The sequence below is a fragment of the Chaetodon auriga genome, chromosome 21 (genome assembly GCF_051107435.1).
Source record: "Chaetodon auriga isolate fChaAug3 chromosome 21, fChaAug3.hap1, whole genome shotgun sequence".
Classification (NCBI taxonomy): Eukaryota; Metazoa; Chordata; class Actinopteri; order Chaetodontiformes; family Chaetodontidae; genus Chaetodon; species Chaetodon auriga.
In genome coordinates this window covers 11,474,373-11,502,213 of record NC_135094.1, presented here as the reverse complement: position 1 = coordinate 11,502,213, position 27,841 = coordinate 11,474,373, and the positions used below count along the sequence as shown (strand labels likewise).

The following is a 27,841-nucleotide window of genomic DNA, read 5'->3' as shown; positions in this document are numbered from 1 at the left end:
TTTGATGGCTTCTCTTCCCATTACTGCATCTGTTGCATCCCACGTTGCATTAAACATAGTCCAACGCTATTATACACACTTTGTGGGAGGTCAATTCTACAAGTTTTGACTGTTTCATTACAAACAGCTCAGTTTCTGTCCACTTAAGCTTGTATTTTGTCAGCTGAAGCATTTATTTAATTTCTTTAGCAACCACAGGCCTTAACAGTGTGTACGGCTTGGTGTTTGTGTGGCAAAAATTTATATTTAGTGCATATTCTGCTCAAGTGAAGCACATGAAGAAATGTGTATTGTGAACTAACTGCAACCTTCGGAGAAAATGTTTTTAAAAAAAAAAAGAGGGAAAAAATAGGAGAAGAGAGAGCAAGTCGTCAGCCGGCCAGCTGTGCCAGTCTAACAAGTTGCACCATTAAACACTGAATGAAGTCCATTTGTGGCCCCGCAGGTGGTGAAGAAGTAAATGCACGAATGCTTGTGTGTTTGGGTTCTGAGCTTGTGTAAAGGAGAGTTTTATTGGAAGAAACAGTCGCATTTAATCCTCACTTACACTTGCAAACTTGAATACAAACACAAATACTCACAGAGTAGTATTTCTTGATATGGCGCCGGATGTCGAGTAGCAGCTTATTGCTGATGTTGACAGCGTGGTCGATGGGGCGGCCCGCGCAGGGGACGTGACAGCATCGCGTCAGGCTGGTCTCCAGCGTTGATCCCTGAGACACAGACAACAGAGTAAGTCACACACAATATCATCTGCTGCAGCTATTGAGCAAAAACTCTTGAGTCTTGTTCAAAACACATGAACTAAAACAGGCGACAGCATTGTCGTACACAACCCATTCAGGTGACTCACAGCAGTACTGCAGACGGTTGAAATGTTTGCACTGATTGACAGGAAGGTCTGCACAATATTGCATGTGTAATCGAGGAAACTTGCGGGTGCAATGAGGTGAGCACTATAAACTATTTTGGGAGACAGAGAGCTTTATTACTCTGAGAATCTGTGAATCAAAAAGTGCCAAACACTGAAAGCTGGTCAGACTCTCAGTGTTTACTGACTCCAAGGTAACCAAAAAACGCCTCATCCTCGTAAATGTACTACAACTCAGATGTTGTGTGTCAAATTTCTATTTCAAAAAGACACTGAAAACGCGTCGCTGTCATTGCCGAATTCACCCAAAATCTAAGAGTGAATTCATTTCAGCTGCAAATTCTGCAGTCTGAACTGTTCTGTAACCTCCTCAAAGTGATGATCTGACATCAGAGCCCACTTCATGCCATGATTGGTCAGTGGTGCAAAGGTGAGAGAGGAGCCAAGGTCTGAACTTCACTGCAAAGCCTTTTTTTTCCCCCCTCTCTTGACATGAATACAAACAGGTGCCGTCCTATGAATTCCTTCCAGGAGAGACTGTCTGCAGCCCATTTTAAACGACGTGGTGTCTCCCTCTCTCGATGACAGCCTGCTTTTCACCCTGCAGTCAAGAGTGGCCGTTGACAACAACCACAGCTGATTTCGGACACCGATCGGACAACACCTCGCGCAAACCTCCTCTTTTTTCTCGTGTTATATTTTATTTTACTTACAGAGTTCAAGTGAAACCACCAAGCGATCCACCACAAGTCAGCCGACCATCACCACCACCACCCTTCAACTGGGCCAAAAGCAGCCCTGAGGTGGGATGACTTCTGATCTATTCACTGTCGAGGATCAAATCGGTGTCATTTCAGTTTCAAGTATGGCGATGCTAAACTTAATATTGGCGTCAAAGTATCGTAAAAACACTATTTTGCATGACGGCCTGTTGTTAGGCCTGTTACAGGAAGCATTTACTCCATTCACTCCTACGGCGCCACCATTTTTCATAACGTCCCGTGCATAAATAAACGCGCGCAGGGATTCGTCGCAGGTGCGTTTTTAACCTTCCAATCAGAACAACAATTACGTAACGCAGCAGCTTACTTTTAAAGCTCCACAAAGAACATGTCACAATCGTGGAGGGCGTCAGGGCTTAAAGCACGCCTGTGTCCAGTAAATTTCAACATTATTGTAACCTGAAGAAAACAGGTCAACACGACCTCAGTAGCCCTGAATTGAACACTTGACAGCAAGGCTTATAGTTAATGCAATGGAAAAAGTAGCCACAGCACATAACAATTACACTAAATATAACAGCTTTAAACACTCGCTCTTTAAACCTGAACTCCATTTAACTGTCACATTGACAGCAGCGAAAGGGGAAAAAAAAGGTTTCTGCAGGGAAGTCAATGACACACACGTATGCTTGTGACACCCCCCCACCCGGCCACACACAGGTTTTTTGTTTGCCTACATCATTTCTTTATGGGGAGGAAAAAAAACTCTCATTTTCTCCCAGTTCCAGTCAATCGACTCATTTGACTCCTCTAACATGCAGACAGACACATTAACCCTCTCCATCTCAGTCCATCCTCCTCCTCCGTTCCTCTTCTTCATGTTTTTTTCTTCTTTCCCGTCCGCTCTGGATGAAAGCAGCCTCTCTCCTCCTCCTCCCCTCCTACTCTTCTTCATCTCACTCGTTTCATGCCAAACTTCATTTTGATAACAGAAAACTCCCAAAACAAGCTGCATCTATACAAATCATACGACACTTGCCAGTTGCCAAAGCGGTGTCTGTCTTTGTGTTTGTGTGTGAGACTTCAGATCACCTCTTCAACCAACTGTCATCTACACCATCTCATCCCTGCACTTTAAACAAACTGTGAAACCATTTACAACGTCAGGTGTCCACCCTGACCATGCCTCCATCCATGCCTTGGTCTGATAATGTGCAGCTTTCACGGCCTGTTGATTTAACTGCTCAGTGCGGGATGCCCAACGCTCTATTAAAACCGAACTCAGGGAAATCCCTGCAGCTCCATCCAGCTTTTCATTCCCCTCCACGCTTAATCTTTCCACCACCACCACCACCCCCCCCCCCCTCTCTCCAGTTAGCCTCATCAAACAACTTTCTTCCTCTGTCTGTCCTCCATCATCCATCTCCGCCTCCTCCAACCATCTTCTGGCACTGTGTCAGTGGTGGAGTCAAGGCCCATCTGTCCTCCCCTCTCACTGAGCTGTTAGACCATGTTCACCACCCTAATTAACTTCCTGTCTTATCGGCTTGGCTGTGTGTGCGCGGGCATACCGGCCTCTGACGCACGGTGGAAAATTAACACCAGTAATCAGACGAATCCTGGTTAATTTAGCCCAAAGAAATTCACATGTAAGTGAACATTTCAAGGCCATACTCTACCGTGAAAACATCAAAGCAGGAAGGATCGTTCGGCGTCTGCCGAGCATTTGATTCCCTTCAACAGAGCTTTTCTGGAACGCTTCCTGCGCGAGTGTGTACGTCTCTCAGTAAAACATGCCAGTGAAGTGTGTGTTGATATCAAACATTTTATGGAGTGTGTGTATAATACTCCCTTTTTTTTAATTTAATGAAAGCTCCCTCTGCCAGACAGAGGACAGAGGCTTGTCAGTTTTATTAGTGTGTTTCAGACAAGAAAAAGCTGTGTGTCCTGCTCCTCATTAGAAACTGATAACACACACACACACACACACACACACACACACACACACACACATAGAAAAACACGACCTTGGCCTGACAAATGGAAGGAGATCCGTGTGTGTGTGTGTGTGTCCACAGAGCAGTAGGGGTTAAGGAAAGGCTTTTCAAGTTGTGGAGTCCAAACTATGCCAATGAAAACAGAGTCCATATTGGAGCCAGGCAGCTGTCTAAAAATACAGACAGAGACACAATATGGAGGATGACTAAAGCGCGAATCCTTCACAGGACGTTTGACTGAAATGCCTTCGGAAACACCATTCTTCCACTCTGAGAGCCTTTCTCTGTCTCTCTCCTGAATAATCCATCACACCAATTAAACACACCATTAGTGATAAAAAGAAATCTTCTATGTTTCCTTTCAGCCTTTCTTGGTTTCTCTGTGAGGGTTTTGTGTGCAGCACACAAGTCCATGACTCCACAACTAACTCTTCTTCCGCACACATGCTAAAACATTTTTCCATGAAATCTTGCAGTCTCATGCTTCGTGTTGCATAAACAACAACGATCACCTGATTCAAACACCGTCATTTGCAAACTGATCGATGCACCAGCTGATAAACTGAACTGTGACGGGGCAGATGCACTGCACAACGGACAAGGACAGCAGAGACATGTAAGGATACGTTAATATGAAAATGGGGTTCCACTCGTCATTTAAGCAAAATAAGAGGACTGACAGAGAACAACAATCACCTGAAGCTCAATATCAGCAGAACCAATCAGCTTGTGGTCGACTACAATACTTCAAATATGGATGCTGGAGCAAAGAAGCTACGGATTGTAAAACGCGAAGAACATCAAGACGCCGCAGTGAAGCTGACCTTTGACCTTTTGGATATAAAACGATATCACTTCATCATTTTATCCTAAAAGCCATTTTGTATGTCCAGCCACAGCTTTCACCATAAAAAACACACTTTTTAACTATTGTACTTCCACCATAAGATGAGATGAGAGTGAGTGCATATACTCACAGCTCCTTCAAAGACGCTGTCGTAGATGTTGTCAGTGCCGCACTGAGGACAGGTGAAGGTGAACCTCTCACAGTCTTTGTAGCGCTCCTCGTCGGTCAGCTGGACCGGAGCTCCCAGCATGCCATCAGCCTCGTCCTCCCTCTGGTGCTGCTGCTGAGCCCGGAACTGACTCGGGTCCAGGCCTGGCATGGACAAAAGATAATTCTGGTTTACAACACAGACCGTCTTATCCTGCTGAATCCCTTCTTTTTACGTTAATTAGAACAATTTTTCACACACAGACGAGGAGGAGCAGGCAAAATCCATCCGAAACCTCTTAATTTTAATGCTATCAGACAACAATGAAAAATCTATTTTGTACTTTTATTAGGCGGTTGTGACATTAGGTATGACAACTTTTCTATGTTTGGCTGCCTCAGCTGTCAACAAACCATAAAACAGGAATTATGACTAATGCTAACACATACATAAAGAGGGATTAGTCGTCCCACTCAAAGTAAGCTGTGCCCCACAAATACCTCATGGCCAGTGTTCGTTTATAAAATAGCATGTATTTAAACTGCAAAAGACAATTCTGATAATGCATTTAATCCCAAGTGTTACGCAAGTTGATGTCAACAACACCAATTAAAAACGCTTTCACAAGCTAAAAGGCCTCTGGAGTCTACCAAAACCTGTCACTGACGTACCGAGCCACGTGGCGATGAGCGCGCTGTCGATGCCCTCGATGGGGTCACAGATGCGGGACACCACAGGGTGAACCTGCTGGGCGAGGTAGTACTGAGTGTCCAGACTGAGACCCTCCTGCTTCTGGAGCTGCTCTAGAGCATAGGCTCTCTGACTGGCTGCCAGCGTTGAGCCGTCCTATGGGAGACAGTTTGGTAAGTCACTAAAGTTAGGCGCTGAAATATAATTATAAAACCAATAAAATAACTAGTGAAACAGTGTTTGAAGAGATTATATTTACAAGCCTGATTGTGACCCAACTTGTTTGAAATGAAGCTGATGAGGTCAAACATTAAATATATTTAGTCTTTGCACTGTTTCCAGTTCACTAGATGTCAAACAGTTTTAGCAAGTCATCATATTCTGCTGTATATATATTTTACAGAGCATCCCAACTTTTCAAGAATCAGGGTTGTATGTTGCTCTCATCGACGCGCACCTTGCAGATGATGTAGGAGACCGTGTCTCCAGCTTTGATCCGGCGACCGCCCTGCGAGTTGATCCACAGAGCCACGTGGACGTGAGGGAGGCTCTTCTTATCAGGGTAGTCCTGAGGATCTTTAGTCAGAGCCTTGACGAAAGAAACAGAAAGACATAAAGAACAGACAGAAAACAGAAAAAAGCCTCACGCTGGCTGTGTTAGTTTGTCGACATAAGACACACACACACACACACACAGCCATGCCCTCACCTTGTTGATCTCATACTGGTTGAGGGGTATCTCGCCAGCTGCTACTTTCTCTCCCACCTCCACCAGGTGTTTCTGGATGTTCTCCACAATAACGTCGCGATTCTGGTCCGACAAGATTTGACCAATGACGTAGCTGCGAGAGCAGAGGAGAGGAGTGCTTCAGATGTTCACTGAAAACCTTTGAAATGCTGGACTCTTAAAGGTAAAGAAACTGTAAGATTGGTGACATGCTAATGTGCTAACAGTAGCATGGATCATTTAACGTACTTGCCGCATTCCTTGGCCAGGTCACACCAATCTCTGCGGACGATGTCCAAGCCTTTGAGCTCCTGTTTGACGCTGTATCGTCCTTCGCCGTGGGTCTCCACCACCAAGGCGGCGTACTTCTTCTTCTTCAGGAGTAAAAGTGACTTAAACACACCGTCGATGTCGATTTCCAGCAGTTTGTAGAGCTTGTTTACTTCTACCTTCACCTGGGAATAATAAACACACATATGCTCGAGGTGAAAATGGCTAAAATAAGGAAACAGCTGGAAAAGATGAACATGCAACAGCTCGACCACACACCTTAGTGCCGAGTTTGAAAACTTCCTCTAGAGACGTGCTGTTGGTGTTGATCATGATGGAGTCGGTGTCTCCATAGATGACTTCCAGATTCATCTGAGGCACAAAGAAAAATAGTTATGGAAGCAAGAGAACGGAATTGTTGGCTTCAAACTATGGCTGAACAGCAAACCAGATTTAATGAATTTATACAACATATATACAGTATAAACGCTCTGAATCCCATTTATTTCAATTGAAAGCCTCAAAGATGACCAGTGACACCAAACCAGACGTTCAACAGTTCAACCTGGAAACATCTACACTGCCAGGACTACTATTATTACTGTGTAGTAGAATAAGAAGTAATATCATTGTATTATATCTCTACATAATAATACTATATTGTTATTGTTGTATTTTACATTATATAAAGAGTAACACTCTGTATATAAAACTGTGAAGTATTACCACCTGTATTGTATTTCTTATAAATACACTACTTGACTTCTTTGGCACAAATGTTTGTTCAATTCACTTTATATGGTCTAAGGTATTATATAGAATGGACGTGTCTTATTTCATCACTATAATTTCTTTAATGTCTTGTTCTATTTTCAATTACTTCATTCAAACCATTCTTCAGCTTTTTTCTTACCTCTTTCTAACTCGAACATGTCAATTTCCCCCAGGCATAAATGAACATTTCTCTTAAATAACAATTTTAACTTGCCATAGTCAGTATATATAAAAAAAAAGACAAGTCAAATCCTATTTACCTGAGTATCTGAATATTTTTTAATCTTCCTTGACTAGATTTGGATTATACTGACTGATCAGAACAACCAAAAGCGTGTTAAAAGCTCACCTTCTGAACCATGTCCTTGGTGTGCATCAGAATCTGAAGGAGGAAACAAACACAGTGAATTAAAATACATGTTCACGTCATTCATTTCATGTTATTTGTTGTGTCTGAAGCATGACGAGCTTGCATTGTCTGAAACGTGCCCCACAAATGACTCTGACTTGACAACAGAACGAACGAGGACCGACACAAACAAAAGAACGCATTACAGCCCATACAGCACTGCAGCACAGTAAACAAACATATCACTCGGGAACAAACAATGATTAAACATGAAGTTTCTATGTTATTTATTCTGTGTGTGTGTGTGTGTGTGTGTGTGTGGCGTGTGTGCGCGCGTTTGTGTGGACACGGGAACAGAGCAGGTGACTTGCTTTTAAATGGGGGATAATTGGCTAAGAGGGCAATTATGAGAGCGTGCTGTGACAGGCGTCTTTTCAACCCACACACATCCCAGCCGGGCGACACATACGCACACACGCGTAAGCACACCTTAATGACTCGTAATGGCCTTTATCACCCGCAGAGTGAGTGACGGACAAATAAGGGAATTCTGTTAACGCAGGTTGTCCACTGTGTGTGTGTGTGTGTGTGTGTGTGTGTGAGAGAGAGAGATCTGAGCAGCAGAGGGATCCCAACAGGTGGGGGCCCAGAGGAGGGGAGGACAGGGTGTGTGGGGGGGGGCTGCGGGTGGCTAATCTGGGGGGGTCGGAGGGACGGAACGCAGTGTGACCTGTCACCAGCAATCTGCTCCTCAATCAACCACGGCCGCATATATACACACCCCGACTCACACTGTGCTGTGGGGACAAGGACGTGGCTATTTCAGAGTGTGAGGAAGGGGCGGGGTCGGGCTGCGGCAGGACAGGGGAAACAGAGGGGGGGTGTTCCACTCCCTGAAACCAGAGTGGGACTTAAGCATGCTTTATGGGCTGCTACATACCACTGTACGGTGGGGGGAGTTTGAGTCATTCACAGAACAGCCTCCTCCATTAGGGATTGCAGTCAAGGTCAAGGTCTCGTCACAAACACACACACATTCACACACACACACACACACAAATCTTGGCCTCAGCACAGACACACTAAAGTGCGCTGCTAAGCTTCAGGCAGACAAAACGACGAGCCTGTCTCCTGATTTGATTGACTGTACAGGTTGATTCATCTACATCACAGCAAAACGGTCATATCAGAGATATTTTTAATACCACCAAAAACAAAAACAAAAAAAAGATGCTTTTTAATAATGACTGAACAAGCTTTTTCTTTTAGGTTAAATGGGAATCAAAGCAGCATTTAGCGAGTGGAGAGCAGGTCATTTAACGCACAAAAAGAAGCTGAAGAAACGATCATTGTCCACATATAAAACATTTACAGGCTAAAACTCCACACACTGAAAACATCTGACCATCAACTGTATCGAACGCTACAATAAAGAAAGGGTGGAGTCGAAGGTGAAGCCGGAAACAAACGCAAAGGCTGCAGGTATAAACTGGACGTAGACACTGAGCGGGATGTTCTTCTGTCGCTCATCGTCGACAGAATCTGTGCTCAGTAGCACAGGAACACATGAAAAAGCGTGTTATGAAATGGTGAAAAAAGGTGAATCTGGATCAGCTTTTCCCGCAATACAGCGTCATCCAGCAAGAGGCTGCAGCGTGGCAGATTAAATCCATGCAAGCTCACATTTCTGGTGGTCTCCTCTGGCATGTAAACACTGTATTTTTACCGTTTACCTCCTGATCAGCACAATAAAGGATAAACATCAGACCAAAACAGACCAGACTTCCTGGATCACATTTCATTAACTCACAGCCGCCGGCACTGTTTAACGCAGGCCTCCTTTCTTCTGCTAATACAGACACTAAAGACAGACAAACTTTATGGTGTCATGATGAATATAATCATATCAACAAATCCACATTAAAATCTACCCTTCAACACAAGCTGTGGGCTCTGTGACACAACAGCAACAGAGAGGCGCTGGAGGAGGCAGCAGACAGAAGCAGAGCGTGGAATGATCAGAGAATAGACAGAAGGAAAAGGGCAGAGAAGTGATGAATAGAGAGATGTGGGAAGGCAGGGACACAGCGACAGCAAAGCGAGGCGGGGGGGGGGGCGAGCGAGGTGAGAACGCGTTGATGTAATTGATGTGTGGACTCATTTAGACGGGTTTTCCATATGCTGTCACTTCCAGCAGGACGGAGCGCTTTACGGAATGAACCGTGTGAAAGACAAGTCGTTTGACCATGATGCAATGTGTGTGCGTGTGCGTGACTGCTCGTCTTTGAACACATACCAACACACACATAATATATGGACCAATGCAAACACACGGCCTGAGGAGGTAAAAGGAGTGTGTTCATCTTCTCTCTGATGACTGCGCTCGTCAGCGCCGCGCATGCCGCTCATACTGGGCCGAACACCTGAAAAAGCTCCACTTTGACTCGTATTACTTGACGCTGTCGTGAAATTTTGTTATTTCTCTCAGTAATACAACTAAATCTTTCACATCGTCTCCCCCAAGTCCGATTTGAATAGTTTTATATCCCCAACTCATCAACATCAGTCTCCTTCTTGCTCTGTGCCCCCCTCTGTCTTGCAGGTATCATTTCGATCTTCTCACACCGTAGAGCATCACTCAGTTTTGCTCCTGCCTCTTTCACTTCTCGGCTCCTTGGTGTTAATACAGTGTAATTAGACTGGACACTAATTGAGCAGCCCACTGACGAGTGCTCCCGCGGAGCGAGGGATCAGGACCGAAGATTTCTGGGTAGAAAAGACCGATTTTTTCTACACCGTTAATGCCTATCCCACCTCATTCTACCTTTTCAGGCCTCCATCCAGGCCCAGTTTGCGTTCTTCGTACATATGCGTCAAGCAGAACAGATTGTACTGAAGGAGTCTGCATGAGTGCTTGTGCAAAACAAGACAACCTTTAACTTGGAGAGTCACACCAACATATTACAAATACTACTGTCCTGATACGAACTTAAGCTTACTTGTATCAGCTACAGAACGTTTTTATCAAAGTTAAACATCAGTGAGATGCTGAATATGCGATCAACCAATAGATCATAAACATCATGGCAGCCAGTTTATATGCAGTAAGACAAAATAAGAAACCAATTACATATGGTAAATTAATCTTGATTTACAGAATAATTACTCTTACTATCTACATTAATGCATGATGGCGTGACACCCACACTTCTCATTTAACCAAGTATCCTGTATTATAAATAAGTTCTATTATGATGATTTTGATTGTGGACAGACCTCCTGCCTCAGCATGCATTAGGAGCTGCAGCTGCCCTGTAACAACAGCTCTGCACCATCGATTCACATCACAAACAAGCTCTAGCTCCATCAACACTCCCATCATTTGGATGTGGATCTCCATCCAGACCAGATTATAATAAAAATGTACATGGTCCCCTCTAGATTATATGACAGTCAGAATTACTGTCCCACTAAACCTTAAAGATCAGCTGGAAACTTGTGGCAGATGGCATCCTCAAACAGTCTGTAGCTGCAGACCCACCAGTTCAGGACAGTGGTACATGTGTGTGCTGTGGAGGGTTCTTGTGTCCTTACAGTATTTCAACAACTGACTTGCACAGCTTGCAAGTGACATTTTCCCTTCGTACTCCCCATTTTTTAAAACATAATGTACCCAACAATCTGCCTTGAGACTTGAGGGCGCAGACTTCAGGGCACCTGACCCTGCCAATGTTGCTAAAAGATGTAGTTGGGTTAAGTGGTGCTACCGTAGTCTGTAACACTCAAAGCTGCCACGAAGTGACCGAGGGAGACAAGTGCGGGAGCGCAGGCCCATGATGAAAAACAATTGTTGTCCAGCTTACTAGTGCGGCCGAATAAACCAAAATCAAGATTTTCAGAGCAGATAGGACAGAAACTGGAGGTTTGTTATCTTAGTCCTTGTATGTCACTGTACACTCACTGTTAATTTACAGCTTTTAACTATGTCTCATGTCATTCATGTGCACCTGTGCGTCTGTGCATGAGCTGTACTCATTAGCTGTGCGTTATTGCACACTGTCATGCTAATTGATGAGCGGTTCAGCCTTGTTGTGATATCTGCCTTTCCCCCAGCTGTTACTCAGCTATTTGTTGGTCTTATCTGTAAGGGATTTCTGTGCCTTGTTACCATGTTGCTCCCATGTATTCTTTACTTCAATCCACCCCCCACCCCCCCCAACCCCACCTCCTCATCAAAATATCTTTTGTCTTTTGCCAGGCTGTCAATTTCAATGAGCAAAATGGGTCCAAACTGGCCTTCACTGCTGAAAGTGACAAACAGAACGATGAGTGGACAAATGAGCAAGCTGCAAAAGGGGATCCAAGTCCCACCTTCAACCTCCCACTCTGAATGCCTCCACACACACATACATACCCCATACACCCCTCCGCTGATCAGCGGATCAGAGGCAGCATGTTAAGCCTCAGTGCGGCAGAGGGCCCTTGTAAAAAGAGCCTGGGGCACCACTGACGATTGTTTTGAAAAGCACTCAGCTGAAAAGCATTTTGGGATGACAGTCGGCCGACTGAAATAGCACCTGTGGAGGAACACACCACTGTCAGAGCCGGGTGGGGTGGGGGCGTTGTACGCACAACACGTACACAAGGCGCGCAAGTATGCGTGCACGCACACACAAACAGAGAGACGCCCTCTTTCACTAACACAATCTCACACACAAAGATGCGTAAAAAAAAAAGTGAGCTTCTCTTCTGCTAGTGTGAGCTCTCATGTGCACACACACACACACACACACACACACACACACACCCCCACGGAGAAAGAAAATCCGTCTTTCACTAAAATGATTTCACTTGCATGGAAGAATGCATGAGCGCAGAGACACACACACACACACACACACACACACACACACACACACACACACACACATACACACACACACCTGTCCTGGCAGATGCCATAGCTGTGTTCTCATGTCTGCTGCTGGGAGGGTCAATCTGTTGTAAAGCTGTGTTTGATTTAATACAACCGGCTGAGATCACACGCGCTGGCGTTCATTGAAAATAACTCGACAATGACAACAATCCTCCCGCTGTCTGGTCAATTAAAAATATGGTGCTTTAATAGCCGGAAAGGACGCATCCTGATGTGTCACTTCACCCCTGGCTCAGTCAAAGTGGTCGCCAATGAATTCCTAAAATGTTGACAGGAAGTAACGTACATTCGTGTAGATAGTCAAAAAGGGCTCATATTAGCGCGTTTGGGATAGCAGGAAGGTGAAATGCCTATTTCCTCAGTCATACACTACACGAGTCAAGTCTAATTTTTGTAAACATATTTTTAACTTTAAAGCGTCTTTTCAATTTTTTTTTTTTTTTTTTTTTTTTTTCAGTTTTAGTTCAGTCTCACTGCTCTCATAGTGTTATTTTCAGCAGCAGCTGTTAAGCTCTAAAAGCTCTAAAAAGTCACTGAACACGACCTGCTCAGCACCAACACGGTGGAGCATTTAGCAGCTCAAGAGCCTGAAACATGAACCTGACGATCATGTTGTCGTCAAAGTGATCACAACTCGTTTCTGCTGATCTCGAGTGGCTAAAAAAACTCAGTTTTTGCAGGTTTAAATACGTCACAAGTCGCAACTTTCTACATTATCACTTAAATATTTCAACCAGGAATGTGTGGCGTCGTCGCTTAGCTAACACAATATAATGACAGGTGATGTGGTTGTGGTGACCAAGCAGAAAGAGACATCTTTGTACTGTAATTCAGTCAGTTAAAACGGTCCAACAGGATCAGAGGACTGGCTACGCTTGTGGTTATTAAGACGAGCAAAATATTGAAGCTGAAATTACTAGTTTCAAATAGCAACAGTACACCGTACCTCTCAGAGCTATGACCAGTCATCTGCGGTACGAGACACCCACCACTGATCCTTCTCTATCTCTATATAAATTAACATTTGCAAGCAGCTGCTCACACAGGGGAGGAAATCATTCAGAAACTGGTCTACACCTACGTTATACCTTCATCATCCATACACTGCGGTAAAGCCGATTCGAGGATCAAGTTCATTCGGTCAAGAAATCTTAAGGTTTTAATAGAAGTGAACGTATGTATCACCTACTTCCAAAGTCAGCTCCAAACATGTACTTAATTATCCCCTCATTTACAGTTCTATCAGTAGCCCTGATAAAGACACCATATGTCAGAGCAATTCATAATAAATCGTAATCCCTGACGTTAGCCCCGTCTCACATGGCCTCATTAGTAGGTGTTACTAAAGTCGCAGTTTAGCTTCCTAAACCTGTCCACTGTCATCCCTCACAGACAAGCTAATGTAGCCAAAATAGCGGCGCTGCTCCCATGTGACTATTTGTTAAGTCCACTCCTATCAGGAGTAAAGCCAGCTCTTTAAGAGGAGCACAGAACGATGGAAACATGCAGCCCTCATTTCCCCAGACATGAGCATGCACACATGCATGGTGCCCCCCCACCCCCCGCCAGAGAGAGAGAGAGAGACACACACACACACACACACACACACACACACACACACACACACACACACACACAGAAGCATGTGCAGGCTCATGTGTGCTAATGTCTAATTCGGGGAAATGTAAAAATGACCCCGCGATTCTGAGACAGCAGCAGCGATTGAGACACTGAATGAAAGAAATGGAGGCGGCAATATCATTTACACACACACACACACACACACACACACACACACACACACACACATAAGACATGATAGGGTGGTTTAGGTATTCAAGGGTCTAATTCTGGGAAATGATTTGTGCTTCTTGAGACAAGAGGAATGGTATAGAACCTGAATGACGGACACCAGGGCCAACAATATTTACTTAGACTTCATTACACGCACACGCACCCTCACACACAAAGGTTTAACCTAAACCAAACTTTGACCTCTCCACGCCCTCGGCTCGGTTACCCAAGCCCGCTTCTATCCTTCACTCTGCATGCCATCCAATAATGTCAACTACCAGCTCCTGTCAGGCTGTTTTTAAACACAAGGACAGAGACTCAATTACAGCAGAATGGCTCTGAGGAGTCGTCCTCCATCCTGACACACACACACACACACACACACCTGCTAATGGTTGTCAGGTTTGCTGGCAAAAGGGCCAAAAGGTCAAACCAATCTGCGTTCCTCAACAATCAGCGGCTTCCACGGGCCTCCGTTGTTAACATCGCTCGATTAGGAGGACGTAAACACGCGAACACACACATACGGTTCGTGTTCAGAGACAGGAGAAGGTTCGCATGCTTCCTGTATTAAAGCATGTTGGAAAAGATTCATTCTGTGTCCTCACAAGGGACGAAAACGACACCAGTTTCATGATAAACCACGTTAAAACACCAACAGCTTGTATCACCGTTTGGAACTTTTATCGTCATTAAAAATACCGTTCAGCATCAACCAAAGTTAGCAAATGCAGGCGCACAAGCACAGCGTGCAACGCCGGTTTGTTTTCTGTCAATGAAAACCAAGATTTTTCAGCCCTTTAACAGGGCTAAGTCTGAAGTTTTGTCGTATTTTGGCTTTTATACAAGCGCTGAGGGAAAATTGGTGGAAGATGGTCACCCTGTCTGCAGAACATGCGTAAAGAAAACTGCAGCTAAAGGGGCAACGCCATGAACCTTATGAGTCATCTATGTGACCACCACCCACTACTTCAGAGCCAATGTGAGGTGTGTTAACTTTTTGCTCAATGCAGGTTGTAGGGACTTCAGAAAGGTGTAAAACATCATGGTTTGAAGCTCTCAGTGTTATCTACTCATGTAAAAATACTACATGCACCATGTGCCTGCTGACTGTTCGCCACGACACACGACACAGTAATGGCTACGTCATTGTAATAACGTTAATGCAAACAAGAAGCGCGAAGCGTCGCTAAATGTAATTGTGGTTTTCAATATAAAACTTGGTGAAATGAATTCAGTGTGTTATCAGTTTTGGTCACTGTTGATGTGAAATTTTCATACCGTGTCATCTCAACTCCTCACCAAAGAGAAGGATGAACTCAACTCCTCGACCGTTAACGGACACTTCTCCATTGGCCACGAGGAGCAACATTAACACCAGCATGGGACGTTACCGCAGACGTCCAGCCAAATGCTGTGCAGTTTTCCCTGCAACTGATCTCAGAACTGCAAGAGCATGTGCAGAAAACTCTGCTTTCTCCTCAGATCAATTCTCAAGTCGGGGATCCACCAGCCAGTCGTCGGTGGACAATAAACGTCTTCCTGGCATGACAAATGCATTTATCAGCCTATTATAACCACATGCGTGTAAGTTGTCTGAGTTTCACATATCTGTTTCTCTGCACCCAACTGTTCTCTGGCGAACATACAAAAGGACCCAAAATAACGCTGAGGGGTTGAGGGGGACATCAATCTGTGGCTGTGTAATCCTAAACCTTCACCTTCTTCTTAATACCCATCATCCCCCTTTAATACCCACACATACCAGGACAGAGTAGGGCCACAACAAATGGTCCCCCGACAAAGGGCAGAGTTCGGCCAGTAGCACTTGTGCGCACACACGCATAGACACATGTACATCGACGCACGCATGCAGGCACAGATAGATGTAAGACATTCTCAAGGAACACACACAAGAGCGAGGAGGGGAGCTAAGTGGGGGCTTTCCCCTCTTAACTTGGCAAGTCTGATGAGAAAAGCCACCGCCAAGGGTCTGTCAACCCCCTCATCTGAACCTCCCGCTGGGCCAACAAACCACTGTGGCCCCCGGCCTGGCCCATCCTGCCACAAGGGGTGGGGGTGGGGGTGGGGGGGGTTTAGGCCTCAATTTAAAACAAGAGTGAGAGAAAGATGAGAGCTAAGCCAATCAATAAATACACAGAACACATGCACATTCATTCGTCCAAACAGATGAAGGGAGCGCTGAGGGGCGGGGGAGATTTACACTGCGGGTAGAGTAGTGGTCGGTGTACGTGTTACAATTACAAAAATAAAAAGCCTCCTAAATCATGATATGAAAGTAGAGTGCAAATGTGACGATTAAAACGGGGGTGGGGGTGCAAACGGCAATACCCACAAATACACTTGAAACCCCGCTATAAATGCCAGCTGGCCCTTTCTGGCTCGCTGCAGTCGGAAACTACCAAGAACTACTTGGCTTACGGTTATTTAACTTTAGGGCTCCGTGCAAATTCAATCAACCGGCTTCATTTTGTTTAAACTGTTCCCTGAGGCAGAATCAGAGTGTGACAGCTCATATACTGGGAACACAACCTGCGGTTTTACAGAAGCTGGATTTGCTTTGGTATCGTCAATCCAGCGAATGAAAAAATAAGCCGGGGTTGGATGAAGGATCACGAATATTTCACATTAATACGACTCCCTGTAATGCGAGACCATTTCTAAATGCAGTTTTAAACAGCACGGGATACCTGGATTTGTCAGAAGAGACTCGAGGGTTTCAGCTAAAGATTTAACAGAATATCTAACACATAAAGGTCCAAATATCGATTTCAGGGAGTAATAAATTACCCTCAACAACACTATTTATGGTATCTTATTCGCAGTGGGACTCCCTGGTTGTGTTGATGCAGTGCTCTCCCCAAACCTGCAGTATAAATAGATGTGTGTCTTGGATCATGGATACAAAGTAAACAAAACACTAAGATTGTGCAAAGGGGGATGTCCTGCTACCTCAGCGGGTTGAGGTCCACGCTGTGTACTCAGCACATTGTGGATCCAGATCAGACGGATGACCTTTCTCATGCACATCACTCCAATCGGCCATATTACTCCAGACAACGTACAATGTGCGAAGCCCAAATTCAGGCCTTGACAACATGTAAATGAATGTTTTACACAAACAGATATTTTCCCCGTCCATTTAAAATAAGAGACAGTTTGTCCACTCGACCTTTGTTTTCCAAAATATCTCTGCACATGCAGACGAGCACGCCTGCCCAATAGGTGGCGATAAAGTCCACATCAACAATACATCAAATACCAGAGAAGAATATTCTGTGCGTGCTCAATTATCTTATTTTTCTTTGGCAGTTGTATCTTAAAAACAAAATCAATAGTAGCTAATTTATTTATTTGTAATTATTCGTCACTTTTCCTGCACACGGCCTCGCAGTGCAAACCAAACATAACCTAACCAGCTGTCCACGACGTCGTTTCAGATGCATGCTCATTACATGATTGACGTAGTGATCGATTCCCAAACATTCTGGTTAACATGTACACACGGATACATGTAAACCAGAGGTTTGAAAAAATCTGCACTTTCAAAGACATTTAAAAAAAAAAAAAAATCTTAGTTTTAGTGACCTAAAATGCTGTTAGCATGTGAACGAGAGGCCAGAATGCAAAGGAGGATATTTGTTTTGCAACATCTCTGTATACTTGTGGTCAAGGCCTAAATAAAGTCCATTCTGGATACGACCCCTTCAGCGCGCCGGGTAACCTCAGATGGGTGAGAAAGTGCTGGAGGCAAAGGAGGCAGCTTTCAAAAGCAGCTTTAAATGACCTGAAACCGTTTCAATGTAAATCAATCACAACATACATCAACACAATAACTCTAAAGAGAAACAAAGTTATTGTTTCTATTATACAGAATGCAGAAGCACATCAGCTCTCCAAAAGCTACATTTCGACCAATATAAAAGGCCTCTTATTTGCCTTTTAGTCTCAGTATAAACCTTGAGATTTGACTTTAGTTCTGACTCCCTGAGTCTGTGTCAGATGGGACCGATAAGACTCCTGGTCTCCTGTAATCTGTGGACACTGGTCTTTTCTGTCAGTGCTGGAGGAACAGCTCCTTTTATATCTACAGGCTTCTCTTCTGGGACACCTGCTGAGAGGGCCTAAGGACATCAGTATTGAGTTTTTCACAGACCCTTCAAATATATCTCTCCAGCACCATTTACACTACAGATCCAATCATATCAGCTCTGAGCGCTAACACTTGACTCTGGATGTATAGTTTTATTTATTTGATTGATGAATGTGACAATGTGGCACCCAAACCAAACGTCACTTCATGTCAGGAGCTCCGTCTTAAAAATTACTGAAGCAGGAAGGTTGTACGGGTTTGTTTCATCAATGACAACAGTCTGCATCGCCATGCGCCCTGCAGCACTGTGGCAAAATACTGTGGGTCACTTGTGTGTGATGTGTAACCAGTGCTGTCACTGTGAACAGCGTGAAGGTTACTGAGGACTGAACCCACGCTGCTACAAAACACTTGGATTATGCAACAAGAGCTGTTTTGAGAAATGAGAAAGATATTTTGTGCTATTTTTGTTCACGTTATGTTCGGCGAGTCCTCAGATGTGCGGGTGATTTGTGATCAATGTAAGTCAAAATGACTGAATTTTATTATATGGAGATTCATTTAAGGCTCCTGAAATATTAGGATAACCGACCACATGCCTGCACACAACTTGCAAAGTGCAGCGCTGTCACCATTTTACACAGTGAAAATGTAGCCAACTTCTTGTCTCGAAGGCCGTGACACTTCCTGGATAAAATAAAGCCAGAACGAGGTAAAATGTAATCAACCCATCCTCTTCTGGCTGTTGACAGAGATACAAGCTGTAAGTCTGCAGGGAGAGAAACTCCCACCTGTCCCTGCGAATCAAGTGTGCACCTTTTACAATGTAGCTCTGTCAGCCGAACAACGAGCGCGGCTGCAGGCGCAAACGGACTGGCAGAATAACACGCACACACAGAGTTACTGCCCTGCCCTCTATTAGGGAACACAATGAGCGTGTAAGGGGATCTTAATGAAGGACTCCCCTGAGGCAAAGCTCGACACCTCTGCTGAGGATGTGTACTGTTAGAGCTCATTAAATGAACATGAGTACTACCGCCGACATGGTGGGAGAGAGTGTGTGTGTGTGGTGTTCGGTTACAATACCAGATTTAGCCGTTTATGTCATGCAGTACGAGCGCCTCTGTGCACTAATTTATTGAGCGTGCGTCTCTGTGTTGCTGCGTTTGTGTTGAAAGAACACAATCAGACATGACACGGGGAGCATGTGAGCGTCATGTGTGCTCCCGTGGCATCGTGACTGGAAAATACTTTGATCGAGACGCTGACATCACAGACACTTCAACGGGTCTCTGATTCAGACAAAATGAACTTGAAGGAATTATCGTATTTAGAGCGGGGAAGGGCACGGGGTGAGGGAGGAAGAGAGAAAGGAGCACGAATGTGAGGCAGGAGAAAAGCAAAACAGGAGAGAAAGTCAGAGCCAGAATGGAACAGTGGAAGGAGTGGTGCACTGGGTGGAAAATGATGCAGCAGTGCCCTCTTGTGGATGGAAATGGACGTGTTTGAACCCCTATTGTACTCTCCTACTGGCAGTCGGGCAACTCCGAAGACCAGAATACACAAAAGGACTGCAGGACACCACCATTATCTAATCAGTGTGTGCCTCAATGAATGAACCACTTGTGTTTAACCACAAGCTCTGTTTAGCTCTGCTGTATCTATCAGAGGTGTGATAGCTGAAACTTTTCAAAGCTCCAGATGTGTTTGTGTACAGTAGGCAGTTTTTCACTCACCTCTCTACCCTTGTGTGTGACCAGGGCAGCGAGTGGCTTGGCATAGAAGCGGCTGAAGCTGAATCCGAGGCAGCCGTACATACTGTTAGCGGTCAGCTTCAGAGCCTTCTGACGGATGTCGTACTGATGGAGACACAGACTCAAATCAGGCCAAACAGATAAAACTCTCGGTTATGAAGATTTGATAGTAGAAGGGGTGCAATCACACGCACATCTCAGGTTGGTGCAAGATCTAACTGCCTTCAAAATATTGTAAATAAATGAGTCTGTATGCAGGTCATGAGAGCAGAAAATAACATAATGCACTCAGAGATGCTGCACTGCTGTTGTGCGCACTCAGTATGATCCAAACAGTCACTAATATATGGCTAAATAAATATGCTGCTTGCTGCGCTGCTTTGGGATTTTAAGGATGACAGACGCATCCAGACTGACAGAGAAGAAGTCAATTATGCAGCTGGAGCGCTTTGAGGGGTTTCTGTGGATGTTATGATGCTTTTTCCCCACAGCTAAAAAAAAACTGTCACCAACTGCTCAACATTAGTGAACCAAATCTACTGTGTTTCAGTGTGAATGTGCAAGGATGTGTGAACTCTGTGTGTGTGTGTGTGTGTGTGTGTGTACCTGCAGGTAGAGGTCTGGGTTGATGTCGTGCTGCTTCATCAGCTGTTTGACTTGTTTACGTCGCTCCACCAGCTTCCTGATTTCTTTGGGCAGGATTCCCATTTCCAGGTTTGAATCTGGAATCTCGGGAATCTCCTCCAACTCGTCCTCCTGCTACCATGAAAACAAGAATGGGAAGTGAGCTGGAACTTTTCTCTGGGGAAAAGATGAAGTCAGGCTGGGGGACCAGGACCACTACTATCACCGTGGGGGAGTAGCTGCAGGGCAGACAGGAGCGTGCACGCAGCACAGCTCCATGAGCAGGAAAACGTCCTGCTTCAATCGGTCACATTCACCACCAACACTGGTTGGACATCACTGGATATCAACAGAAATCCTGGTGAACTCTTACCTTGTATTACTATTATCAGCATTATTTTTTTTTACATATTGTGCACTTTTATCTTTACTTCATCCCTCCCTCTGACTGTGTGTCGAGCAATTTGCACTGCAACAAAGCAATTTCCCTGCAGGGATCAATCAAGTTTTCAGATTCTCAACCTGAAACATATGAACACACAGTGCGTGCGCGCACACACACACACCTGGTTCTTCTTCTGCGTGTTGTGAGCCTCCCTCTGCACAGTGGTGAAGCAGATGTTGAACTCTTGGATGATTGAGGGATACAGGCTGTTGAAGTCGAGCAGCAGCACAAACTTGTCATAGAAACCTACAGAGAGAGAGAGAGAGAGAGAGGGAGGTTATAAACACACTGTATGAACAAAGACATGCAGACTTTAACAAAAAACACAGACTTACCAACTTTAGGATCCAGCACCAGACCTCCAGCATAGGCTGCCTTCTTCTTCCTCTTCCCTCTCCCTGCATCCACATCTTCTTCCCCCTCCACCTGAGACACAGGAACAAAGAGAAAAAGAAACACTTGTCACCGACTGTACGACAACAAGAACAACAAAAAAAGCTCCGCGTGCGATTGTGTCTGGCTTCACCATTTCCTGCTGGGCCTTTCTGAAGGAGGGTTTGTCTGGGACGATGTAGTTTTTGTCGTGGAAGGCGTGAAGCAAGAGGAACTCGTTCCTCTCAGAGCGGCCGCCCATCAGAGTACGAGACTGCAGAGAAGAAGCAGGAAGAAATGGGGTGACTGACGCAGGAGGCAAAGGAGGAAAAGAGTCGTAAACCAGTGGTTTCTTATGACTGAAGTCCACTGTGTTGTGTTTTGTCGTTCTCCTGAAACACTCTCTAAGCCTTGATAAAGACTTCTAAGATTCAAAGCTTCACGTCTTTCCACTTCACTCACAAGAGAAATGTCTGGCTTTTGTCTGCAACTTGTTTTGTTTCTGACTTCAATTTTGTGTTTCACCTGTACAATAAGCAACAGGAGCTGCTGACTGGAATTTAAAAAGCTCAAAGATTGGCCATCCTTGTTCCTTTTGTCAGGCGTGTTTAAAATGCTTTACTTTGAATAACGCTGGTCGTGCAGACATTTTGGATTCTGAGTCAGGCAGATGCATTTTACACGTGTCTTATGTGGATGTTAACATCACGACACTGTGATTGATTGTATGAATTCAACGAAGGGAAAGGAAAAGGGGGCTGCTGTGTGTTACCATGACATTGCCAGCGATGTTGGTGATTTGCAGGGCGAGCGGCAGCACGTTGAGCTCACACATCATCTGCAGGATCAGCTTCGCGTCTGTCCATGTCAACTCCAACAGGTAGAGCAGGTGAGGGGAGTCACTGACACACAAACACACATTTTAGGATGCACACACACACAACTCTTTTGTCTGATTTGGTTGAACTGGCCCTTTAAGGACAAACCAACCTGTAGAGATTCTTGATGTTTTCCTGTGGGACCGTGGCTCTCTCCATCTTCAGCACCTGAGCAACCAGTTCAGTCAGGTGGTAACTTTTACAGCGAATCAGCTCCTTGGCTGAGATCTCCACATCGCACACCAGGCGGCCACAGGTTGCGCTCTTCTCTGTGAAAGCACTGCGACCCTGCCAAATACAACAACCCTTAGAGATGTACAACACAAAGAACACTTCAACTGCTGAGGATTTTTAGCCTTCTTACCCCCAGTTTGGGCATATTGGCCCTCCTGAGGCGTCCTATCTTTGACCAGTGGGGAACCTTGCACACATTGAGCCTCTGCAGAATCACCTCCAGGTCAAAGCCAAAGATGTCGTGACCCTACAGGACAAGAAGGAGGATGCTCATTTTTACCCCGATAAAACACTGCACCTTCATCTGTGGATCATCTCACTATCACAACATCTCCTACTCACCACCAGCACATCAGGGTCGATTTTGTGCATCTTGGCCAGGAAGAAGCCCAGCAGTGTCCGCTCTGTCGCAGCGATCTCCACTTTGCCATTCTAACAGAGGAAAAGAATCAGTCTTTGTACAGATGATACTGACCTGCCTTTCTGTAAAGGACCGTAGAAGCTGCTTTTATTTAGCTCCATCGCCACTCACCTTCTTCTTCACAGCATCTTTGAAGTCGTAGGGGAAGATGCAGTCGGACGGTTTACTGACCACTACAGAAGAACAAAAACAATGACCGCTACAACACATTTGTCACAACAATAATATTTCCCCCATACGTTTCAATTTGATTGCATTCATGTGCTACAATAAAAGTATAACAAAAGTAGTAATTAAAGTACTGAATGAAGAGTATAAAAAACTTACCACAAAAATGGGTCTGGTATGGGGGTTGAGGTGGAGCTTTGTCCATATGGAACTGACAGTGGACCAGTGCAGCCAGGGACACAATCTGCACAGCAACAATCATATCACTTACTATTTCAGTCTGTCTGTGCACACCATGAATTTCCTGCTAAAAAAGGGAAACTGAATATTGGATTTTGTGTGCAAGTGGACGTGTTCTGACCTCGTTCTGGTGCGTCTTGGGGTTCTGGACGGTCTTTAGGCTGATGGACATGACGGTGATGGGTGGAGGTGACAGATCTTTGACCACAGTGACCAGATCACTCCTCAGGGCCAGAGCCTCCACCTTACACCAGCTGACCGGCTGGCTGATCAGCTCTAACACAGACACAGAGTGTGAATTCTTAAATTCAAAGAAATTTCTGTATGAACTTCTCAATATCCAGAGTTCTGGACAAAGGTCCTCCTTACGTGGTGTCTTGATGTCCAGCCAGCAAGGCCCTTTAATCTTCCTGCTGAGGAGGAAGTGCTCCAAACTGGAAGTGTTGGTTCCAAAAATGTGGGAAAACGTCGCCCCCTTGAGGTCTGAAGGCAGCGCAGGGAAGTCAGCCTGCAAACATATTAACAAAGAGACGAATAAATAAAATAAAAACAGTTACAGGCCACTCCTACCTGACAACTACAGAGAGTGTGTGTGCAGGGCCACTCACAGAGTATCTGACTTCCAGGTACTCGCACTGACTGGGCACATCGGGAATTTCAAAAGCATAGTTCTTCTCCACTTTCTGAAGAGAGAAACAGAAAACAAGCAGTAGTTGCAAACATATCGCACTTAAATCCAGGCTGTGCAGCCACATAACAGAGGACAGCACCGACCTTGGACTTGAACTTCATGATCCTGAACTTCTCTGAGAGCTCGTTGAACTCCTGGTAGACGTCCATCATTCCCACCGGAGTGTCCGACACCTCCCCAGTCTTTGTGTTAACTTTCTGTTCATGGAAACACAATTAAAGAATTCGATGTGAGGGAAGGTTTTTCTGATCTCATGTGCTCACAGAGGCCATGACTATGACAGAGCAAACACTGAGTAAAAGAGAAGCTTCTTAAAACACGGCCATTTGAAAACTGACAAACTGACTTACATATTCACGAGGTAGGAGGTACATGGTCCGCTCAATGTTCTTGACAGTAACGCAGCAGCTCACATGAGACTTTGCAGACTCAATCCACACTTTTCCAAACAGGTACACCACACCTAGACCACAGTTAAGTTCAGATAAGAAAACAGTTTCAGATTATGGAATTATGTGATAATATCCACTATATATTCACTCCAGGTGTGATTATGCTTTACCTGGTCGGCTGTAAGGTTCTTCAAAAGCGTCCAGCCAATAGAAGCGGAACACCTGCTCCCCGTCTGGCCCCTCCACCAGCGGGAGCTGGCTGGAGTCAACCTGTATCTCTGCTGGAGCCGCGCTGGCTCCACCTTCCTCCTCCTGTCCCCAAGAACTTCCAATCCTGCTGGACCTGGAAAAAGAAGAGAGGAGGCGAAGATGCCGTTTGTTAGCTCAGTGCACACAATGCATGTACACAATTACAAGAGTGAGCCAGAAAACTCACAATAACACAGGATCCTCAGGCTCCGCTTTGGGCTCCACTTTAATGGCCACCTCTGCTGCTGCTTTAGGCTCAGCGTCATCTTTCACTGCAGGCTTTTCCTCCTCGAGGCCAACCTCCATCGGCTCATCGAAGTCCACCCCGTCGAATCCCAGAGTGTCATTGACTGAAAAACACATTATGACACAAAGTGAGGTGCTAGAAGGGAGAAAGAGCAAAAAGCTAACACAGCTGTGTCGGCCTTTCTTACCTTCCTCTTCATGCTGCTCCTCCACTTTTGCTCCCCGCCTCTCCGCAGGAAGAGCAGAGGTAGAGGGAGGGAGGCGGGCTGACGACCCGGGTTTCAGGTCAGAAGGCGGCGGCCTGATAACTTTGGCCTTTGACCCCACAGCTGAGGGTGACTCCTGGAATCACAGAAGCGAGATAAAGCATCTTAAAATTACTGGTTTCAGAAAGTGGAATCTGGTCAGTGATGTGGTTTACACATACGTGCAATCATGTGTGAAATATTTTTCAAGACTGTGACAGAAACTTATGACTGATACCTTTGGCACCTGAGGCCTGATGGAAAAGGGGTTCATGGGAGATCCAAGAGACTTCTTTTTCTTCAGAGTGACCACTGGCGGAGGAGTCAGAAGAGCTGGTTTCTGGTAAGAAAGAGGGACAGACAAAATTTAAAAGCAAAGATTGCAACATATCAGATTAGCTATGGACAATAAAGAGGTGGGGAAGTCGGCTATGTAAAAAAAGAAATAAATAAAAGGTCACGTTTAATTCTTGTATCAGGACGTTGTCTCTGTCATTCGTCCTTTTGCACCACCTGACACTGAATTCTGTTTAATTATGTCAAAGTTCTGCATTGTTTACATGACAGAGACCCAACCTCAGAGTGCAGGTCCTGTAAGAGATCTCCCAACAGGTCATCTTTGGACAGGTCCACATCTTTCTGCAGGAGATAAGAAGATGCTTAAGGTCGAGGCAAGAGCACGAAAAAGTGAAGAGCATCTCTTTTATTTCACGTTAGGATCCGCACAGGGGACACTTGGGACATTCGTAATGGAAGCAAACACCAAAGCAAGTCAGCGATGCCAGCAGAAACACACCTCCACAGGCCTTTTCACATTAGTGTTCATGAAGAGGCTCTTAATGGTGTTGGGTTTGGCTACAACCGACTTCTTCACAGTCTTCTTGGAGTCTGCTCCTTTAGCAACTGCTTTTCCTGCAAACATTTCACACACACATAAATCACTCGATACAAAACTATTTAATGCACGTTTTTCTAAAAATACACATCCATTGTTGTGTACTGTAATACTTTATGAGGGTTCACCTTTGTTGTTTTCAACCACATCATCGTCCAAATCGTCGTCGAAGATTTCTCTTCCATCCTCCACATATCCTGTTCCATCTGAGAGAAGAGAAACTGTCAGATCAGACCTCCCCATCACGCATATTCCCACAGTGGATACAGGAGCCTGGGACTCACCATCATCAATAATCCAATCATCCTCCTGTCTGTCCTGTACAATCCTGGAGTACTGGTCCTCATCCACTTCCTCATACACATGTGTTAACTCTTCCACCTGAAAAACATAAATATAAAACCCAAATGTACTATTCACTGTTGGATAGCAGCAGCAAAAACTCATTTAATTGCTTTTTCCTCTTCCAATATTTATAGAAGTATGAAAAACGGCCATCACATTGTCCCAGAGTGCCTGATCCAAAGACCAAGTGAATACAAACTTCGATGGATCCCAACAAGTACCATTATGCTGTCAGAGCTGAATTAAACAAACGATTACACACAGACTGTGTGATACTCACTGTGATGCACATATATATGCACAGCACTTCAGTTCCTCACCTCATATTTAATCTTCTGCCCCATCTTGGCTTTCTTGAGCTGCTCCAGTGCAGACTTCCTCCCCACCTTCTCCCTCTTCTCACGCCTGGATCGAGACTTTGCCAGGCCACAGGTATCACCTCCATCGTCTGAGGAGGAAGACACGTCGACATGACGACGCAGCAGCAGGTATGAACATGACAGTTTGGTTTGCAGATGTCTACTCCAACAAACGCATCGATAATGTCACATTTGCAAGGAGCTGTTTGAGGAGTGCAGGCGCACACTTCTGCTCGTTGAACGCGAGGACACTTCTTACTATTTTGAGTCATTTTGTTATAGTTAGCTTCATATTTCTGTCATGGACACAAGGGGTGGCTTCTTCGTGGCAATATATTACATGCTACGCCAAAATAAGTTGCAATGGAGAAAGAAAATAACTGGCAGTATTAGCAGCGCACTGTAGTTAGCTAACATTGCATTGCCATGTGTTGGTTATCCTCTCTGAACACGAGCCTCGTACGGCAAATTGTTAGCTTAGTTTAGCGTGTTAGCTATCGTTTTACTACACATATAGTATTAATGGCCCAAGCGTGCCCCTTGTCGTAGAGTCTTAGTGTAGGCTAGCCGCTGTGTTAGCAAACTTCTTCGGTTTCCCTGCGCGAGTCCTCCAAACTCAGCCGAGCCACGTGAAAACAAACACTCACCGTCGGCCGGACCGTCCACGTCTTTGTCTGGGTTTGATACCGGAGCCATAACTTCAACCTTTTCACTCAACGTTTGCTCACTGACAGTTGCTCAGCGCGGCGGCGGCAAGTCAACACAACAACAGAGCAGTCCGCGCCAAATCGTCTTCCCGGGGAAAGTCATGTGCAGGAAGTGACATCACAGCGCTGTCGTCAGAAAAAGGAAGTGCTCCCTCCACTCCTGTCCACACGGTGGCAGTGTTGTTCAATGTCAGCGATGTTTACTCCACAGGCTCAAGACCACAAAAAGTACAGTATTTCTTCAGTATGTGGTGCATGTTTACATTCTTTTATCGAACAGAAATGCAGAAAAGCAAATAATATGTAAATAAATAATATGATGCAGTACTTGCACCTA

The 27,841-nt window shown here is 45.0% G+C and overlaps 1 protein-coding gene across 2 annotated transcripts in view; it reads right to left on the bottom strand.

The window, feature by feature from the left end:
- The window catches only part of pola1 (polymerase (DNA directed), alpha 1), a 50,378-nt gene extending 22,767 nt beyond the window's left edge, over nt 1–27,611 (bottom strand). Inside the window, exons 1-34 of one of the 2 annotated variants that reach the window (XM_076721399.1) lie at nt 27,445–27,611; nt 26,759–26,886; nt 26,378–26,474; nt 26,222–26,299; nt 25,995–26,110; nt 25,775–25,837; nt 25,437–25,538; nt 25,142–25,295; nt 24,895–25,057; nt 24,629–24,801; nt 24,417–24,529; nt 24,150–24,263; nt 23,984–24,058; nt 23,745–23,883; nt 23,497–23,651; nt 23,295–23,379; nt 23,079–23,140; nt 22,889–22,978; nt 22,677–22,793; nt 22,425–22,600; nt 22,207–22,336; nt 21,589–21,708; nt 21,398–21,488; nt 21,184–21,308; nt 20,600–20,752; nt 19,976–20,098; nt 7,396–7,428; nt 6,552–6,644; nt 6,252–6,457; nt 5,985–6,117; nt 5,733–5,864; nt 5,257–5,431; nt 4,568–4,749; nt 582–713 (exon numbers count right to left, since the gene is read on the bottom strand). In XM_076721399.1, the coding sequence (XP_076577514.1) occupies nt 582–713; nt 4,568–4,749; nt 5,257–5,431; nt 5,733–5,864; nt 5,985–6,117; nt 6,252–6,457; nt 6,552–6,644; nt 7,396–7,428; nt 19,976–20,098; nt 20,600–20,752; nt 21,184–21,308; nt 21,398–21,488; nt 21,589–21,708; nt 22,207–22,336; nt 22,425–22,600; nt 22,677–22,793; nt 22,889–22,978; nt 23,079–23,140; nt 23,295–23,379; nt 23,497–23,651; nt 23,745–23,883; nt 23,984–24,058; nt 24,150–24,263; nt 24,417–24,529; nt 24,629–24,801; nt 24,895–25,057; nt 25,142–25,295; nt 25,437–25,538; nt 25,775–25,837; nt 25,995–26,110; nt 26,222–26,299; nt 26,378–26,474; nt 26,759–26,886; nt 27,445–27,493 (4,077 nt within the window). In that variant the 5' untranslated portion in view covers nt 27,494–27,611. The remainder of the gene's footprint in view (nt 1–581; nt 714–4,567; nt 4,750–5,256; nt 5,432–5,732; nt 5,865–5,984; nt 6,118–6,251; nt 6,458–6,551; nt 6,645–7,395; nt 7,429–19,975; nt 20,099–20,599; nt 20,753–21,183; nt 21,309–21,397; nt 21,489–21,588; nt 21,709–22,206; nt 22,337–22,424; nt 22,601–22,676; nt 22,794–22,888; nt 22,979–23,078; nt 23,141–23,294; nt 23,380–23,496; nt 23,652–23,744; nt 23,884–23,983; nt 24,059–24,149; nt 24,264–24,416; nt 24,530–24,628; nt 24,802–24,894; nt 25,058–25,141; nt 25,296–25,436; nt 25,539–25,774; nt 25,838–25,994; nt 26,111–26,221; nt 26,300–26,377; nt 26,475–26,758; nt 26,887–27,444) is intronic. The other variant, XM_076721400.1, reaches the window with a different exon arrangement.
- Nucleotides 27,612–27,841: the final 230 nt, after the last annotated feature.